This window comes from Mobula hypostoma, chromosome 6 (assembly GCF_963921235.1).
Source record: "Mobula hypostoma chromosome 6, sMobHyp1.1, whole genome shotgun sequence".
In the NCBI taxonomy this organism is placed as follows: domain Eukaryota; kingdom Metazoa; phylum Chordata; class Chondrichthyes; order Myliobatiformes; family Myliobatidae; genus Mobula; species Mobula hypostoma.
In genome coordinates, this window is record NC_086102.1 from 37,943,232 (window position 1) to 37,961,499 (window position 18,268).

At 41.7% G+C, this 18,268-nt stretch overlaps 1 protein-coding gene across 2 annotated transcripts in view; it reads right to left on the reverse strand.

Moving 5' to 3' along the window:
- LOC134347942 (uncharacterized) overlaps positions 1 to 14,501 on the reverse strand; it is a 48,565-nt gene extending 34,064 nt beyond the window's left edge. The window contains exons 1-4 of one of the 2 annotated variants that reach the window (XM_063050607.1): positions 14,375 to 14,501; positions 9,626 to 9,692; positions 5,921 to 5,997; positions 7 to 139 (exon numbers count right to left, since the gene is read on the reverse strand). In XM_063050607.1, coding sequence (XP_062906677.1) covers positions 7 to 139; positions 5,921 to 5,997; positions 9,626 to 9,692; positions 14,375 to 14,491 — 394 coding nt within the window. In that variant the 5' untranslated portion in view covers positions 14,492 to 14,501. The remainder of the gene's footprint in view (positions 1 to 6; positions 140 to 5,920; positions 5,998 to 9,625; positions 9,693 to 14,374) is intronic. The other variant, XM_063050608.1, reaches the window with a different exon arrangement.
- Positions 14,502 to 18,268: the final 3,767 nt, after the last annotated feature.

Consider the following 18,268-nt stretch of genomic DNA (forward strand, 5'->3'; position numbering starts at 1 on the left):
CCTTACTTCTTAAGCTGGTGCATTGCTCCAGGCTTACATCAATCTTAGACAGCTTTTCAGATCGTGTCTGGGTGACATCAATTTCACACACTTTATCAGACAGCTCCAGGCTTACGTCAGCTTCACACAGTTTACCAGACTGAAACAAGGTAATGAACACATCTTTATTGACTTTTCACTGGTTCAAACTACAAACTTTAAAATGCTTGATTTTCAATTTCTCTGCAAAAATCACAGACAAGATGTTGTGAAAATACAACTAGATTTAATGTTATTGCACTAAAGGACAGGGCGTAGCTTCAGTTTTTCCCCTATACTTTTGTTTATTATGTATTATATGTATAGAGGAATGAAAGACTTTAAATTATAAATACAATGGATCACCAAATTACTTTCACTAAAGAACATTCACCAGCCTGAACTCAATCCATCCCTTTGTCACCTCATTGATCCAGTGTTTCTCACATATTTTAACAAAAATTATTGGATAACTTTTTGATAGAGTGTATAGGATGGATGCTAGTTTAAAACAAAATAGTAAAAGACAAAACAAATCCCAATTTTTGAAATAAAAATCAAGTCATGCACAGAATGTGGGCATTGAAGATCATCCCAAATTGCCTCAACTGGTATTAGAATTTGTAGTTGCTTTAAGTGCTCCAAATTAAATAATTTAATTGTATAAGGAGAGGGAAAAAAAAGTTGCAACATGAAATATAGAAACGTAGAAACTTAGAAAACCTACAGCACAATACAAGCCCTTTGGCCCACAAAGCTGTGCCAAACATGTCCTTGCCTGAGAAATTACCTAGGGTTACCCATAGCCCTCTATTTTTCTGAACTCCATATACCTGTCCAGGAGTCTCTTAAAAGACCCTATTGATTCCGCCTCCACCACTGTCACCAGCAGCCCATTGCACTCTCCGAGTAAAAAACTTATTCCTGATATCTCCTCTGTACCTACTTCCAAGCACCTTAAAACTGTGCCCTCTTGTGCTAGCCATTTCAGCCCTGGGAAAAAGTCTCTGACTATCCACACAATCAATGCTGCTCATCGTCTTATACACCTCTATCAGATCACCTCTCATCCTCCATCGCTCCAAGGAAAAAGGCCGAGTTCACTCAACCTATTCTCATAAGGGATGCTCCCCAATCCAGGCAACTTCGTTGTAAATCTCCTCTGCACCCTTTCTATGGTTTCCACATCCTTCCTGTAGTGAGGCGACCAGAACTGAGCACAGTACTCCAAGTGGGGTCTGACCAGTATCCTATAAAGCTGTAACATTACCTCTTGGCTCCTAAACTCAATCCCACGATTGATGAAGGCCAATACACCGTATGCTTTCTTAACCAGAGTCAACCTGCACAGCAGCTTTGAGCATCCTGTGGACTCGAACCCCAAGATCCCTCTGATCCTCCACGCTGCCAAGAGTCTTACCATTAACACTATATTCTGTCATCATATTTGACCTACCAAAATGAACCCACTTATCTGGATTGAACTCCATCTGCCACTTCTCAGCCCAGTTTTGCATCCTATAGATGTCCTGCTGTAACCTCCGACAGCCCTCCACACTATCCACAACACATCTAACCTTTGTGTCATCAACAAATTTACTAACCCATCCCTCCACTTCTTCATCCAGGTTATTTATAAAAATCATGAAGAGTAGGGGTCCCAGAACAGATCCCTGAGGCACACCACTGGTGACCGACCTCCGTGCAGAATATGACACAGAATATGACCCATCTACAACCACTCTTTGCCTTCTGTGAAGAAGCCAGTTCTGGATCCACAAAGCAATGTCCCCTCCGGTCCCATGTCTCCTTACTTTCTCAATAAGCCTTGCATGGGGTACCTTATCAAATGCCTTGCTGAAATCCACATACACTACATCTACTGCTCTATTTAAAGCATAGAATCACAACTTTGTCATAAACAGATGATTCCAAAAAAGGCAGTGAATATAACAGCAGCAATTATGATAAGAATAGACAAAACATTTGTAAAACATTGAATTAATTATGACTATAATAGACATAGAGGCTGGAATTAGTACACATTACAAAGGTATGGCTGCAAGATGACTAATACTGAGTATTATATATTTTACTTATTGATACTGGGGAGGATAGGTCTTGTAGCATCAGAAGAGCAGTGAACTTTAAGACCAGAGTGGTGTATATGGATGTGAATAATAGCAAAGGCCAAAAATATTGATAGGAACAGTCTCAGTGGCTAACAGCAACTGTACTGTTCAGAGTATCAAACAAGACAAAGGAGGGTTGTAACAAAGGTATAGCAAGAATCATGGGGGATGTTAATTTACACATTGACTGGGTAAGTCAAATTAACAAAGGCAGTTTCAAGGACTGGCTCATGCTATGTATTCAAGTGCTCTTTCTTAAACAATAAATTGTAGATCTCACAGGTTAACTTCTATCTGGTCATGTACATGATAGGACGCAGCAGATGATCCATTTGGAGGAGTGATCTAGAATTTCACCATGGATCTGAAAAATTGTAAACTATACCTGACTAACTTGATATAATCTTTTGATAAATGGGGGAAGGAAAAATACAGATCATTTGGCACTATGGACATTTAATAAAGTGCAGAAATGGACATCAAGATCCAAGCCTAGGGAATTAAAAAAAGACATGGAAAGAAAATAGGCTAAATGACAGTAAACAATGGGAGTGAAATGTTTTTTTTCCAGACTACAGACAAGTGTAGAATGGAGATCTATGAGGGTCAATACTAGGATCACAGCTTTCCTAATACCCATCGAATTCATCAACTTGTGGCAAGTGGCAAACGAAAGTTAATGCTAAAGAGTAAAGTGTTATATTTTGATAGGAAAAATGAGAAGAGGCAATGTAAGTAAGAGGATACAATTCTTAAAGGATTCTGAAGCAAACCTGGATAAGTTCATTGAGAATAGAATAAGTTGTGAAAGCAGTTTAAAAGAAGTTTTGAGGGATCCCAGGCTTTAAAAGTAGAGGCACACTGGTTCAGCATCAACTATGTCCCATTTTTGATGCTGCACTTCAGGAAAGGCATGAAGGCATTGGAGAAGGTGCATGCAGAATGTACCAAAATGATTCTTGGGGCAATGAACTTTAGTTATGTGGATGAACTGGATACAAATACAATGATTAAGAGGCATTTAAGTAAGGCATAGAAGCATTCAGGGCAATGTGGGATTAGTGTAGATGGGTAAATGGTGCAGCACAGAGATGGGTGGGGGCGGGGGCAGCTGAATAGCTCATTTCCATGCTACACAACTCTTGATCGGAAGAACTGGAACTGATCTCAATGGCACCGAGGGGTCTGATACAGGTAATTAAAATCATGAAGGAACCTGAAAAGACAAATTGTTCCCGGTGCAGAGAGGTCACATAAACCGGAGAAAGGAGTGAAGATAACCTGCAAAAGAACACAATATGAGGAAGGTTTCTAATAAAAAAGTTAGCGATTAGCATCCAAAATCTGTCAGAGGAAGTTGTGGCTTGCTCAACTGTAATTTCCAAGGAGGAACTAGAATCCATTAAAGTTGTAACAAAGAATCAACAGAGCATCAACATGGTACAAAAGCTACCATGGTTTGTTGAAATGGAAATTGGTGTTAAATAGATTTATTAAGACTTCTCTGAAAATACAATTAGTGTGGCAGATGAAGAAAAACTGGTGCACATAATATATTTGGATTTCAAATTGGTGGTCAGTAAAGTACCTCATAAAAGTTAATACATAGGCCAAGAATGGAAAGGTGATTGATTAAAGAACAGAAAACAGACTGCAACTATTTGAATCATCTGCCAAGTTGAACTTACTGAGATGTGACAGGGATCTGTCTGGATGCCTCAGTCACCTATTATCTATAGAAGTTGTATACAACATTTTGCTGAGGAAAGGGGAGTGGGGATGAGACAGACTTGCAATCCAAACCACTTCCAAAGAAACAAACTTATTTTTGTCCAAGCCATCCAATTAAATATGCAAAAAGCTTTTTTTAATAAATATTAATTTTTTTTAGGACAGCAAATACTTAGCACTCTTAGGTAAAGATGTTTTCCTCCAAGACCAAAACTAATAGCACTATTCTTTAAATTTATGTACATGACTACCTTAAACAAAAATAAAATTCAGGAGGGAGGCCACAAGTGGCAACTAAAAGAATCGTACAGTCCATTGTGCTTTTGAAGTGTTATTTTAAAAAAAAACAATTGCAGCTAATGGCAGAAGCTGCACTTTTACCCACTAGTATAATATGACTGACCCTCAGGTCTCCTTGTTCTGGTATATGATCCCCAGGCAAACAGCAGGGGAACTGAGCCCAATTGGAGTCTGCAACCACAATGCCCCAGATGCTTTGAACAAGTGACATCACTGTCCATTGCTTTTTAAGTTATTGGAGTTGTCCTGGCATTTCCCAGGGAATCACATGAAAGAATATGGCAAGGGAAGTAATATAGTGTGCTGCCAGATATGACAGAAGTGGGCTTCAGCAATGGCAAGTACTTGTAGGGCAGATGATCACATCCCACAAGCTGCATATTGAACAGCACAGATCTGTAGTAATAACTTGGATAAGGAACCATATGCAAACACAACCATATTTGCTGACAGCACAAGCATATGCAAGATAAATACAACACTTACAGTCTGCAAAACCATATGGAACAGATCAAGGGAGTGGGCAAAAAGTTCAGAGAAAATGCCACTTCTCATTTTAGTAAGAAGAATGGGAAAGCAGAATATTAATACGATGTTTGGAGAGATCTGGGTTTACTGGTAGAACAAAGTACATGGATGTTGCAAATGAAAGCAATAGAATGTTGGGCTTTATTACAAGGGTAATGAAGAGAGTCATCTTAAGGGCATAAGGTTTAATAAAGTCGATTCCTGTGACATGAGTTGTCCTAAAAGAACAATTGTGTAGAATGGCCTATACTTGCCGAAGTTCAGAAGTCTTTGTGGAGTTTCCCCAAGGCAAACATTGAAACTTTTTTTTTGCAGGAGAGATCATGAAATGGGAACAGGAAGTTTAGGGTGTAGAAAGTCACAGGAAAAGAAATTGGTCACTTAGGACTTAAATGAGAAGGAATTTCCTTGCTCAGAGAATGAATCTTCAGTGTTCTCTAACTGAGAAAATTGGATGCTGAGTAACAGAACATTCAAGTCTGCAGTGAATGAATATTTAACCAACAGGGGAAAAATCATATCAGACCAGCATTGATCTCACTGAATAGTGTAACAGATCTAACTGGACAATTAGCGTACAAATACTCCTTCCACATGTTCCTTATTCTGAGATGAAGGTACCCAGATAGATTATACCCTGTAAGTTCTTTGACAGTCACGGACTTCGAAAGAAAAATCATGATCAACCAGACAGCAATGATCACTACCTCCAGTAAGACACACCATTCACATGCCCAATAATAGAATCCTAAAACATACACACAATTCCAAGCTCCATTACCAGAAAAGACAAGTGGACAGAGAAAAAGATCCAAAGATGCATTCAAAGGTTTTCTTTGGAGAAGCACAACATCCCACAGATACATCTTGCCCACAATCGTTCAAAGGGGAGGAGCATTTGGAATGGTAATGAGAACTTAAAGCCCATGCATTGGAAGCACTCAGACACCCTGCATAAATGGCAGAAGTACACACCACCTGACCAACTACACATTCACCCACCCTGTAAGCAGCGCCAATCTGCAGAAGAGTCTACAGTTCCATACACTAGCCTTGTTAGCTACCTCAGAACCTACAAAACCAAAATGGGAGTAGGTCATTCTTGATTCTGAAGGGCCACCCAAGAGAAGATCTGAAAATAAAATTGATATGGCAGTACTAGTAATCTAATTGCCAAGAATCAAGACATTGTTTCAATATTTCATATGTACCTTTTTCTTGCAGTTATTTTTATTTAGTTTTCTCAGTTTACAGAAGCTTAAATCAACAGCACGCCATGGCTTCTGACCTGAAAGATAAAGACTCAAGGGTCACTTTATGTATAATGAAAACATAACAAGTAAAACCAACTCAGAATGGAAGTTTCAAAAAAAGAGTAAACGCATTACAGCTTGGTTTTGGCAAATAAGACTGGTGCTATTATGCCTTCCAAGATGGGAATTAAAAATTAGTTTTACTAAAATTGCGAGTGTTAAAATTATCCTGACACCTGCATTTATCAAGGCTCAGAGTATATTCTAATTTCTTTTAGCGTAACTAAACAAATACCGTTAATTTTATATTTTTAATGGATGCCCCTATTGGATCAGTGTCTAATTGTTACTTTCTTTGCAGTTCAACAATTATCTGCTTATATACAAGTAGTTTTTACATGCAAGTTTAAGATGCCTCTAGTGGTTATACAACGTATAATTCTGAAAAGCTCCGGAAGCTTCTTTGTACAGCATTATTTGAATAGTGACTTTTCATTGGTTAACTCATATCTATAAATTTGAATGGATTTTTTTCCTTATCTATGGTTATAAAATAGCTAAAAACAGAGCAGCACCATCTTAATCTTCTTTAACATCTTAGCCTCTTGTCTTCAAGTCTTCTGCTACTAGCTTCTGCTCCTGTTTCCTTTGTTTATCAATGCTTTAAAACAACCGTGAAGCAACAAGTTTGTGCCTCTTTTCGGACTTCTGAGAGAAGCTACGATTAAAAGCATCAGACTACAACACCCTCTACAGAAAGGGAACTGCACAAATTTACAATTTGGGAGGCCAACCTGAGTGTTGAAACTAAGTTAATGAGGTTTCAACCTGTTACCATAAAACATTTCCCCCTTTCTATACGGCTAGCGTGGAGAACGAAGATTGCATAATCGATTGATTTAGGTTTTTTAAAAATCTAGATCACAATTCTTGAGTAGAATACAAGGGCCATGAACAGACATTATAATACACACTATAGAGTATTTAAAACCTACTCAAATCCCAAAAGACTTCAAACATGAACTACAATTCCAACCAAAACTGGTAACATCCAGTTTTCATTACTATTGAAGTCAATATAAAAATGTAGTTTCCGTACATTAGGCCAATGAGTCTATGCAGAATCACAGAGCATTTTAAACAAATTTAAAGCACATTTTTCTTGCTATTCATATTTTCTTATATGGCCATTAATTCTATTCCAATCACTTACATTTGGATGAATTTACGGTTGCTAATTTACCTACCAACCAATGCAGCTTAATGATGTGGAAAGAAATTGTATACACACGGAGGAAACCCTCGGGCACCAGGAGATCTTGAGAATTCATACAGCTAACCCCCAGGGACAATATCAAACCCAGGCCACTGAAGCCATTCAACAGCAGCATAGAAGATACATCACCATGCATCAAATACACGTACCATTAAACTGTGCCAAAATACTTAGAAGCTTCAAGTAAAGCAAAAGCAATGTTAGCATTCATTTTGAGAGGACTAGACTATAAAAGGAAAAAAGCCTCAGCAGTATGTTATAAATCATTGGTCAGATTTCATTCAGAGTATGAGAGCAGTTTTGGGACCCTTATCTAAGAAAGGATGTTCTGGCATTGGAGAAGGTCCAGAGGAGGTTCATGAGAGTAATTCTGGTTATGAAAGGGTTGACAAATGAGGAGTGTTTGATGGCTCGCCAGCACTCACTGAAGTTTAGAAGAATGAGGGAGAAATCTTACTGAAACCTATCAAGTACTGAAAGGCCTGGATAGTGTGGATGTGGAGGGGATGTTTCGTAGAGTGGAAGCATCTATGACCAGAGGGTACAGCCTCCAAATAGAAGGACATCCCTTTAGAACAGAAATAAGGAGACATTTCTTTAGCTAAAGGGTTGTGAATCTGTGGAATTCATTTCCACTAATGGCTCTGGAGGCCAAGTCATTGGGTGTATATACAAAGCAGAGGTTAACAGATTCTTGATTAGTCATGACGTCAAAGGTATGGGGAGAAAGCAGGAGAATGGGTTTGTCAGGGATAATAAATTACCCATGAAGGAATGGCCTAATTCTGCTCCTATGTCTTATATTAATTACATATAGCAGTTTGACAGTAATAAACTTGCACAAGTTAAATAGAATTACTTTCATTAATCCATCATATCTGACATTAAGCATTATAGAATCTCACTCTGCTCCATTTAAATTGTTTACTAACCCAGGAACATCGTAAAAATAAATAACTAATTTTCCATTCCTTGTTATCTATGGTTCCACGGACTTCTTTCTTCCATCCCCTCACCCTTCCACTGCATTCTTTGACTAGACCACCAGTAAGTATTAATCACCCTTTCCAGTCAATGTTAACTTTAACTCATTTAAAATTATTGCTCAAATAACACAGCTCAAGTCTTGCTCGACTCATTACTCATCCCCAATACATCTAAATTTAAAAATCTCAACATTTACATTATTTAAGTGTCATGTTCTCTTTAACCCCTTACACCAAATTCTCAGACTGAAACACGCCTCTTCTCTGCTGTTGCATTGTCAGATAATCCATCAGTTGTTGGGCCAAATGCTCTCCCATTGAACTTCTTTATCTCTTTAAATTGCAGATCTTTGATTAAGTTTTCGCTCTGTTCCTCCACTACCCCCTTGTTCGAGACATTATACTTCAACACTAATGTTGGAAGTCACCACTGAATTCAAATTACTGTACAAATTAATTTTTTGTTAATTTCAATTCTACTTTATACACCAAATATGAACCTTTAAACATTCCAAAATGTCTTAAATTACTGCAAAAGCTGAATTAAAATGGAGTGAAAAATTAAGTTTCATCAATGCCAGAGAAAAGCAATTATATCTAACAAAATTGAAGTTCATCCAAAACTGTAAGAAGATGCTGAACCACTTTGTCCCACTTTTATACTGCATCTCCTGGATGTCAGTGACATGAGAAACTGGTTTTCAATATTATAATGCTGGAAACCTTAAAAAAAAACACTTCACAACACATAAACGAGGAATTCTGCAGATGCTGAAAATTCAAGCAACACACATCAAAGTTGCTGGTGAACGCAGCAGGCCAGGCAGCATCTCCAGGAAGAGGTACAGTCGACCTCTTCCTAGAGATGCTGCCTGGCCTGCTGCGTTCACCAGCAGCTTTGATGTGTGTTGCTTTGTTCACAACACATAGTTTAAATTAGTAGTTAAACCCATCTTAATTTTAAATTTTGCAATAATTAAGTAATTCAGTCAAGAGACAAAAATCAAGGCAATGCAATGAGGTGCAAAAATGTTCTTGTATTCCCTACTCTCCTCATAATGCTGCAATGAGATGGCACATCCAAAGACCTCTGTTTATACTTGTGCTGGAGTGCTGATATTGCCATGAAGCACCTCACACATATAGGAAGGAGGAATTTATCAGATGACAATACTTCAGTTTTGAACATTTCAATAGATGCCAAAATTTCACAATTTTATTTGTGAAAAAGAGCTGTGGAGGCCCAGTATGAACATATTCAGAGGTAGATTGCCTTTAGGATATTAAAGGATAATCAAGCGTTAGTGCAGGAGAATAAGACAATTAAAAGATCATCCATTTCTGAAAGGCAGAGTGGGCACAAACCTATTTTGTAGGTTTTTAATATGTTTTTAGTCTTACCTGTTTTAGTGTCAACAGTCATATCCTCAAGATTAATAATCAGGTCATCTTCAAATGGTTGACTGTACTGCATAGATCAGAACGATTAAATTATTTGCCAAATTTAAATTATATTCCATATCTAAAAGGTTAATTGGCACATTTGATAATTAAAAAAAACACACAAACTCTCAAAGCTCTAATGTGGAAATAAAAAAATAAAATCCAGGGGTAAGCCTTTGGGCTATTTTAACATGCTCTTCCATTTTATATGATCATGGCTACTCATCTACATTCTGTATTTATTTTGACTTCCTTCATTGATCTCTTTAGCTGTTCACCATATACAATTCCTTTAATGATTCTGCCTCATCTGCCTTCCATAGGAAGAAATTCTTCATAGAAGACATTTATCAGTCTTTAAGGCTGTCCATTCCCACCACAGGAGCAAATATAGAGGGAAGGATGTGAATAAGCTAAGATAATGCAGAAAAGATTCGTGTAGATAGTGCTGGAGTACTTGAGTTATAAGGAGAGATTGGATAGGATGGGGCTGTTTTCCTGAGCAAAGGAGACCGGTGGGTGATATTATAGAGGTTTTTAAAATTATGAAGGACATAAGTTAGATGCATTATCATGGTATTTCCCCCAGGGTAAGGGTATCCAGAATAGAGGACTTAAGGTGGGTGGAAGGAAAGATTTAAAGGGTATCTGAGAGGATAGCTTTTGCACTAGTTCAAGTTTAATTGTCATTCAACCACACATGAATACAGCCAAACAACAGCATTATTTCAGGGCCAAGGTGCAAAACACAGTACCAACAATCATACACAGCGACACAAAAAAATATAGTCCAAGTCCATGGATGCTCCCAGCAGTCTGCTGATGAACACAACCCAGCTTGTTTTCCATTGAGGGAACACTGGGGGCAGCATCGACACGAGCATGGATGCTATGCTGCACCACATCCAGCATCATCGCTCCTCAGCGGCTGCAACAGAAGACACTACAGCACGAGGGCCAGCGGGCACTACAACTGAGGCCACGCAGCTCCACTTGAAAGTCCCGCCAATAAACCAGTGAACCGGACTTGCCGCATTCCACATAACCAATGTCCAACAGGCTCTTGCAACCACAAGGAAAACAACTAAGACAATCACTTGCTGTTGGACTGCACACTGATTCAGACACCTCTGTAGCAGGCAGCAACATGGTCTACACCTCGGGCAACGAGGAACTCGCTGATGGGGTTGACCTGCAGTACTTGAAGCTCTTAATGTCCAGCGGCACCTTATAATCATAAAACAGAGAACACCTTTGGTTGGCTCTGTAAATGCCCCTGTGTCGAAACATGCTGCCACCTTACCTGAAATAAGACAACACACTAAAGGGGTGGTGTGGGTATATGGCACAACCGGTAGAAGACGGTACAATTACAATATCTAAAAGACATTTAGGTAGGTGCATGGGTATGAAAGGTACACAGATAGGAGAGGGGACTGGACCAATTACAGGCAAATGGGAATAACTCAGCGTGACACGCTGGTCGGAATGACAATTTGGACTATTTTTCTTTAGTAAAATGGCAGAGCGTTTGATCACAGCAACTTCTATCGGGTCAACCAAAGATGTTATTGCTTTTTTTTTTAAAAACTTATTTTTTATGATCATAACACCCTTCAGGACATTAAGTACTGCAGGTCTACCCCAGCAGCAAGTTGTTCGCTGGTCGAGCAAGTGAAGAAGCTGGACTTGCTGCGGATCGTGCTGCTGCCTGCATCAGAAAGGCGTCAGAAGAGTTGGTGCGTGAATGCAGGGTGCAGTCTAACAGCAAATGATCATCTTAGTCACTTTTCTTGTAATCGCAAGACTCTGTTGGCCATTGTTAATGCAGTAGGCTGTAAGCCCGATTCACGGATTTATTGGTGGATGTGCGGGAGATGCACGGCCTCGGTTGTACTGAGGACTAGGCCTCAAGTTGCGGTGTCACCTGTTACAGCCGTTCAGGGAGAGGTGTTGGAATCGGTGCAGCGTGGCATGGCATCCATGATGGAGTCTGTGCGGCCACCACCCGCGCCCCCGTTCACTTGGCAGAAGACGAGCTGTATTGTGTTCAGCTGCAGACTCCTGCAACATTTACAGACTCAGGGTCTTGGACTATTTTTTTTGTGTGACTGTATTTTGCTGATAAGGCAGCAATCACATACATCTGCTATACAAACCTAGTGTTGTGACTGTTAGTACTATGTTTTGCATCTTGACCCCAGAGTAAAACTGTTTCATTTGGTTATATTCATGCATGCTTGAATAACAATCAAACTTGAACTTGTCCCAAGGGCCCATTTCCACTCCAACTCTTGGAAAATAGGACCAGTCATCCTAATCGTTCATACGTCAGTTATGCCATTCTCAGAATCAGTCTAGAGTAGGGGTTCCCAACCTTTGTTATACCATGGACCCAAACCATTAACCAAGGGGTTTATGGACCCGCAGGTCAGAACCCTTGGTCCAGAGAATCTGCAGAAAGCATCTGGCCTCAAGGAGTCCCTGGCCTGGTCTTTAGATCCTGCATGCATCAGCTGGCAAGGAAATTTGCAGACATTTTCCAACCCCTCCCTACTTCAATCTGAGGTTTCACCTGCTTTTGGAAGATCACTACCAACTCGGTGCCAAAGAAAAAAAAAGGTAATATGCTTTAATGACTATTGCCCGGTGGCTCTGACATCCACCATCATGAAGAGCTTTAGGCAGCACACATCAGCTCCAGCCTCCCAGGCAATCTGCCTACTGCTTAAACAGGACAAAGTAGATAACATCTCTCTGGTCCTACACTGATCCAAGGAGCAGCTGGATAATAAAGACATCTACATCAGACTATTTATGACTTCAGTGTCACCTTCAACTCCATAATTCCAAGCAAGCTCACCTCCAAACTCCGAGACCAGGTATTCAGTGCCTCCCTTTACAGCTGGATGGTTGACTTTCTGACCAACAGACCACAATCAGCAAGGACACGCAGAAACACTTCCAGCACATTGATCCTCAGCACTGCTGCCACACAAGGCTGCATCCCATATTTCACCCACTTTCACAACATGATGCAACTCCGTCTACCAGTATGCAGATGGTATCACTATAGTGGGCTAAATCTCAAAGCCCAGTCCAAGTACAAGAATGGGATAGAAGACCTAGTGACATGGTTTCATAACTTATTCCTCAACGTCAGCAAAATAAAAGAGGTAGCCATTGCCTTCAGGAAGCAGGGTTATTAATGATACTGAAGTAGAGATGGTTGAGAGCTTCGAATTCCTAGAAGTAATAACCCATGCCCTATACTGGTCCAACCACAGGGACGCCATGGACAAGAAGGCACACCCATGACTCTGCTTCCTCAGGCGGCTAAAGAAATTCAGCATATCCCCGTTGACACCCACTAATTTTCATAGATGCACCACAGAATGCATCCAATCTCAACGTATTACAGCTTAGCCTGTCAACTACTCTGCACAAAACTGTACAGTTGTGGACACAGCACATCACCGGGCTCACGAAAGCTTTTGGACCGCTGTTACAACAGCTCTCTTGTGCAATAAAATGAACTCAATCTGACTCTACCTCATTGCGACTGTACCTTGTTGTCTGTCTGCAGTGCACCTTCACCATACGACTATATTCTATTACTACCTTTCTCTCCTACTGAGATGAAACGATATAACAAACCAATTTAGTTATTTTTAAAAATTCAATAGTTTTGTCAATCATGATCTTTCGTTCAGAAGTCCATGTTGACGTAACATTGATCCAATCATAGTTTTCCAAATACTCTACTAGTACACCGTAACACACATAAAAGTTGCTGGTGAACGCAGCAGGCCAGGCAGCATCTCTAGGAGAGGTACAGTCCACTTTCAGGCCGAGACCCTTCGTCAGGACTAGTACACCGTGCAATTTTTCCAATCAACAGCAGGCTAACCATCTATATTTCTTGATTAAATTACAATAACATTAATCTACAGGAGCTAATCCAGAATACAAACTTACATTGGAAAATGTCCTACAATTTGTCTGCTCAGACGACTCAATACTCTGGGGATTTATCAGTCTTCAATACCATTAAGTTCCTCAGCAAAATAAACGTCCGTCATTTTTCTCTTCTCATTAGACCCGAGGCTCCTTTAAACTAGTAGGAAGTTGTTTGCTACTTTGCCAATCCCCCACACCCCTAGGTTATTTTAATATTACTTTTCAACGATCACATCGTCCTCGATCACCAGAAAAGATAAGGGAAGTACTGAGAGGTGGGGAAGTGTCGGGAGGGGAGCGGGTAATCAAAACGCAAGTACATGTGAGCTCCCAGTTCCTCCCCAAAACACACATGATTCTGACATCTGAATATCTATAAAATCGCTGGAACTCCAGCTTCCCCATTTGTTGTTTTTATATGGGAACCTCCCCCGTAGGAACCACAACAGATCAAGGCCATTTTACCAGTATTGGCTGCACCTTCAAGGTAACAGGGAATGTAAAACTCCTTGTAAAGTAGTCCCACTTAGCTAAGCACATCCAATCTTTCATTCCAGGTGTTTCAAGCCAGCTGCATTAGTAATTAACCATCGATAGCATCCCCTGAACGGTGAGCAGGCTTGCGTCTCGGCCATCCCGGTTCATTCCCCGCCAGGCCGGGGGCTGGCGCCCGCTCTTCGGCCTCGCCAGAGAAATCGACACTGCGTTCGTGCTGAGCGCCGCGCCCCGCACCAAGCCACTCATTACCTTCAGGAAAATGCCCTCCAAGGTTTGCCTGAACCTCCAGCCGTTCCTCAGCAGCCCGCTTTCCAGATCGCTGCCATCCATGGCCGCGCCGACCGAGCCACCCAAACCGCCGGGCATTCAAATCGCCGCCAGCTCGCTGATTGGCTCAGCGCTGCGGTGGCGTCACGGAGACAGCGCCGAATGCCATTGGTCCAAGTGAACTTGCGTACGGCTGTCTGTCTACCCGGGACGGGACGGGACGGGACGAGACGAGCGGAGCTGGGACGTCCAGTTGTCGGCTCTGCTTCCTGCTACCTGCTACCTGCCACCTGCCCAGACTGCAAAGCAAGAGGCATACAAGCTGAAAGCTGTAAGACATTCAGAGCAGATATACCTCCTGAAATTCCTCAACGTGAAGGACTCTTCGAAACATCTTCAAAGAGACAAATCCATTTGCGACTAAAAGGTCCCCCTAGCCTGGTTGTAGGGAAAGCCGTCAGCTGCACAGAGTGTCGTTCCGGAATAGATTTTCTCAATTAAGAAGCATGATGGAAAAGGTCAAATTACATCATATGAAAGTATTGAATAAATAGGACTCTAAGTCTTTTCAAATTTAATAGAGAGATCATAAATAACACTTCTAATTTTTTTCTAAATTTAAACACAACATAGTTTGAGAGAACCAATGAAATGTGGTGCGGGGATTAATCTCTTTCCAATTCAGCAAAATAGATCTTCCGGCCATCAATGTAAGAAATGCAATCATCCGACAGGCTGAAGATGTTAAATGATTTGTTTCTATCATTGATAACCCAAAAATTGCAGTAATAGGGTGGGGTTGTAAATCAATACTCAAAACAGTTGAAATAATATCAAAAATATCTTTCCAGACCTTTTCCAAACCTACTTTATTTCTGTTTAGTATATATTGATATCGGATCAGAGTCAACGACACTAATGGTTCTTTTTTTTTATGTTTCACAACAGCCCATGTCTCTTTTTTCTGTAGCTTAGTTGGTCTATTTTGTTAGATTAGTTTTTTTTGGGGGGGGTATATTTTTTTTCCTTTTTCATGATAACTTGTCTACATATAATATTTGTATCCTATAAGATTGGGAGGTTTAATATCCATGTATTAACTGGGTTTATACTTATATAGGATAATTACAACAATGTAATCCCAATAATTTTGTATTACTATGTTATGTTAATCTTTATCACTACGATACTAATAAAAAGATTGAAAAAGGGAGAAGAAGCATGTTGGCCATAATCCTCATTGTGCAACAATTCCAAATTTGCATTTCGAGCTCATCCTCTCTGCGTGGATTCCCATCAGCTTGATCTCCGAGATCTGACGAGCTAGGGTTGTTTTCTCTGGAATGCCGGAGTCAGAGGGGAGACTGATAGGAGTTTACAAGATTATGGGAGGCATGGAGAGAGTACGCAGCCAAGATCTTTTTTCCCAGGGGGTAATTGCGAAGATATTTTTTATGCAGAATGCATACCTGGAATGTACTGCTAGCGCTGGTAGTGGGGGCAAATACAATACAGATGTTTAAGAGGATCCTCGACAGGCACATGGATATGCAGAGCATGGAGGGATTTTTTAATTTATTCATTTACGGGATGTGGGCGTCGCCAGTTTAGCCAGCATTTATCGCCGATCCCTAGTTGCCCTTGAGGAGGTGGTGATGAGCTGCCTTCTTGAACCACTGCATATGGACATTATGCAGGCAGAAGGCATTTGTTAGACGTTTAATGACGAGTTTAATTGCTTTTCCAGAACATCCTTATCCTGTGCTCTACTATGCCTATCATAAACAGAGAAATAGAGAAAATTTACAGCACAATACAGGCCCTTCGGCCCACAATGCTGTGCCAAACATGTCCTTACCTGAGAAATTACCTAGGGTTACCCATAGCCCTCTATTTTTCAGAGCTCCATGTACCCATCCAGGAATCTCTTAAAAGACCCTATGGTATCCGCCTCCACCACTGTCGCCGGCAGCCCATTCCACGTACTCACCACTCTCTGCGTAAAAAACTTAACCCTGATATCTCCTCTGTACCTACTTCCAAGCACCTTAAAACTATGTCCTCTCGTGTTAGCCATTTCAGCCCTAGGAAAAAGCCCCTGGCTGTCATAATGGGGGGTGGCTGGGAACGGACCCAAGTGTAAGACACAGACACTGAAGTACTAGGGACTGGACTAGGATTCAGGCTGATGGCAAGGACATGGCCACGAAAACCAGGAACCTGGAACAGGACTGGACAAGAGAGCTAGGAGCCGGGGCTTGGACTCGGAACCAGAGACTGGACAAGGACCTCTGGCTCGGACCCCAGTTCTAGGCAAGGACCAAGCTTGGCAGGCAGGCAGGACAAGGCTGGAGTCTTCAGGCTTGAGGCTAGAGGTGAGACTTGGCAGGAGGCAGGAGGCTGGAGTCTTCAGGCTTGAGACTAGAGGCAAGGCTTGGCAGGAGGCTGGAGTCTTCAGGCTTGAGGCTAGAGGCTAGAGACTTGGCTTGGCTTGGCAAGAGGCTAGAGGCTAGAGACTTGGCTTGGCTCGGCAAGCAGCTAGAGGCTGGAGTCTTCAGGCTAGAGGCTAGGCAGGAGGCTGGAGTCTTCAGGCTTGGAGCTAGGCAGGAGGCTGGAGTCTTCAGGCTCGAGGCTAGGCAAGAGACGAGGTGAGGCGAGGCTGGAGGCTTGAGCCGAGGCGAGGCTGGAGGCTTGAGTCTTGAGACGAGGTGAGGCTGGAGGCTTGAGATGAGGCGAGGCGAGGCTGGAGGCAGGAGGCAGGAGACTTGACTCCATACAGAAGCCTCTTGCATTCAGGCTGGAAGGCTTCACAGAAACTGGTTGCACTAACGTTTGTGTGGCATGGACTTAGAAAGGACGTGTGTGATTAGACTGCAACCTGTAAGGAGTGCCAGTGGGCAAAAATTAACTGTCGTGTTCAGGCCATTGGCACATATTGAGGTCCCTGAGCGACGATTTGACCATGTCAATGTGGGCCTTATTGGTCCTCTTCCACCCTCCCGAGGTTTCACATAATTCCTCACCATGGTGGACCGTATCACCAGGTGGCCAGAGGTCATCCCTCTAGCATTGACGATGGCCACAGACGTGCTTCAAGTGTTCATCAGCACCTGGGTTGCTCAGTTTGGCACTGCGTCTGACATTTCCTCTGACCACAGTCCCCTATTCATATCAGACCTCTGGGCTGCGATGGCCCAGATCCTTGGCATCAGGCTTACAGCACACCATGGTGTATCACCCGCGGTCCAATGGCCTATGCAAGCGGTTTCACTGTTCATTGAAGGCTATTCTGAGGGCTTCCCTGATGGATGGGTGTTGGCATGATTGTCCCCCATGGATCCAACTGAGGCTCAGAACAGCTCCAAAAGAGGACCTGTAGTTGTCCATGTCTGAGTTGGTATATGGACAGCCATCATGAGTGCCAGGTAATTTTACTCCTGATGCCATGACCACCTGGTCAGCCTCTCAACATTGTTCCACCCTGCTCAGTGAATTCAATTCCTTTTCACCTATTCCTACCTCTCATCATGGTGTACAGCACTCTTGGGTTCCTGTCGACCTATATTCTACCTCATTTGCTTTCATCCACCATGGTGCACATCAACATCCTCTTAGGTCCTCTTACAATGGCCCTTCTGTGCTTTGTAACAGAGACAAAAGACTTTTATCATAGCTAAGAGGGGTAAACCTGAATGTCATTCGGTAGATCGCCTTAAACCAGCCCACCAAGATTTGGAGGATTCCACTACCATGTCCCTGCCGTCACAACGTGACTGTGAGTGTGTCAACACACCCCTGGACGAGCCATGAAAACGACTCCAAAATTGAATGGCTTGTCTTATGAAGCATGGCTATGGGCCTGTAAATAATAATAAT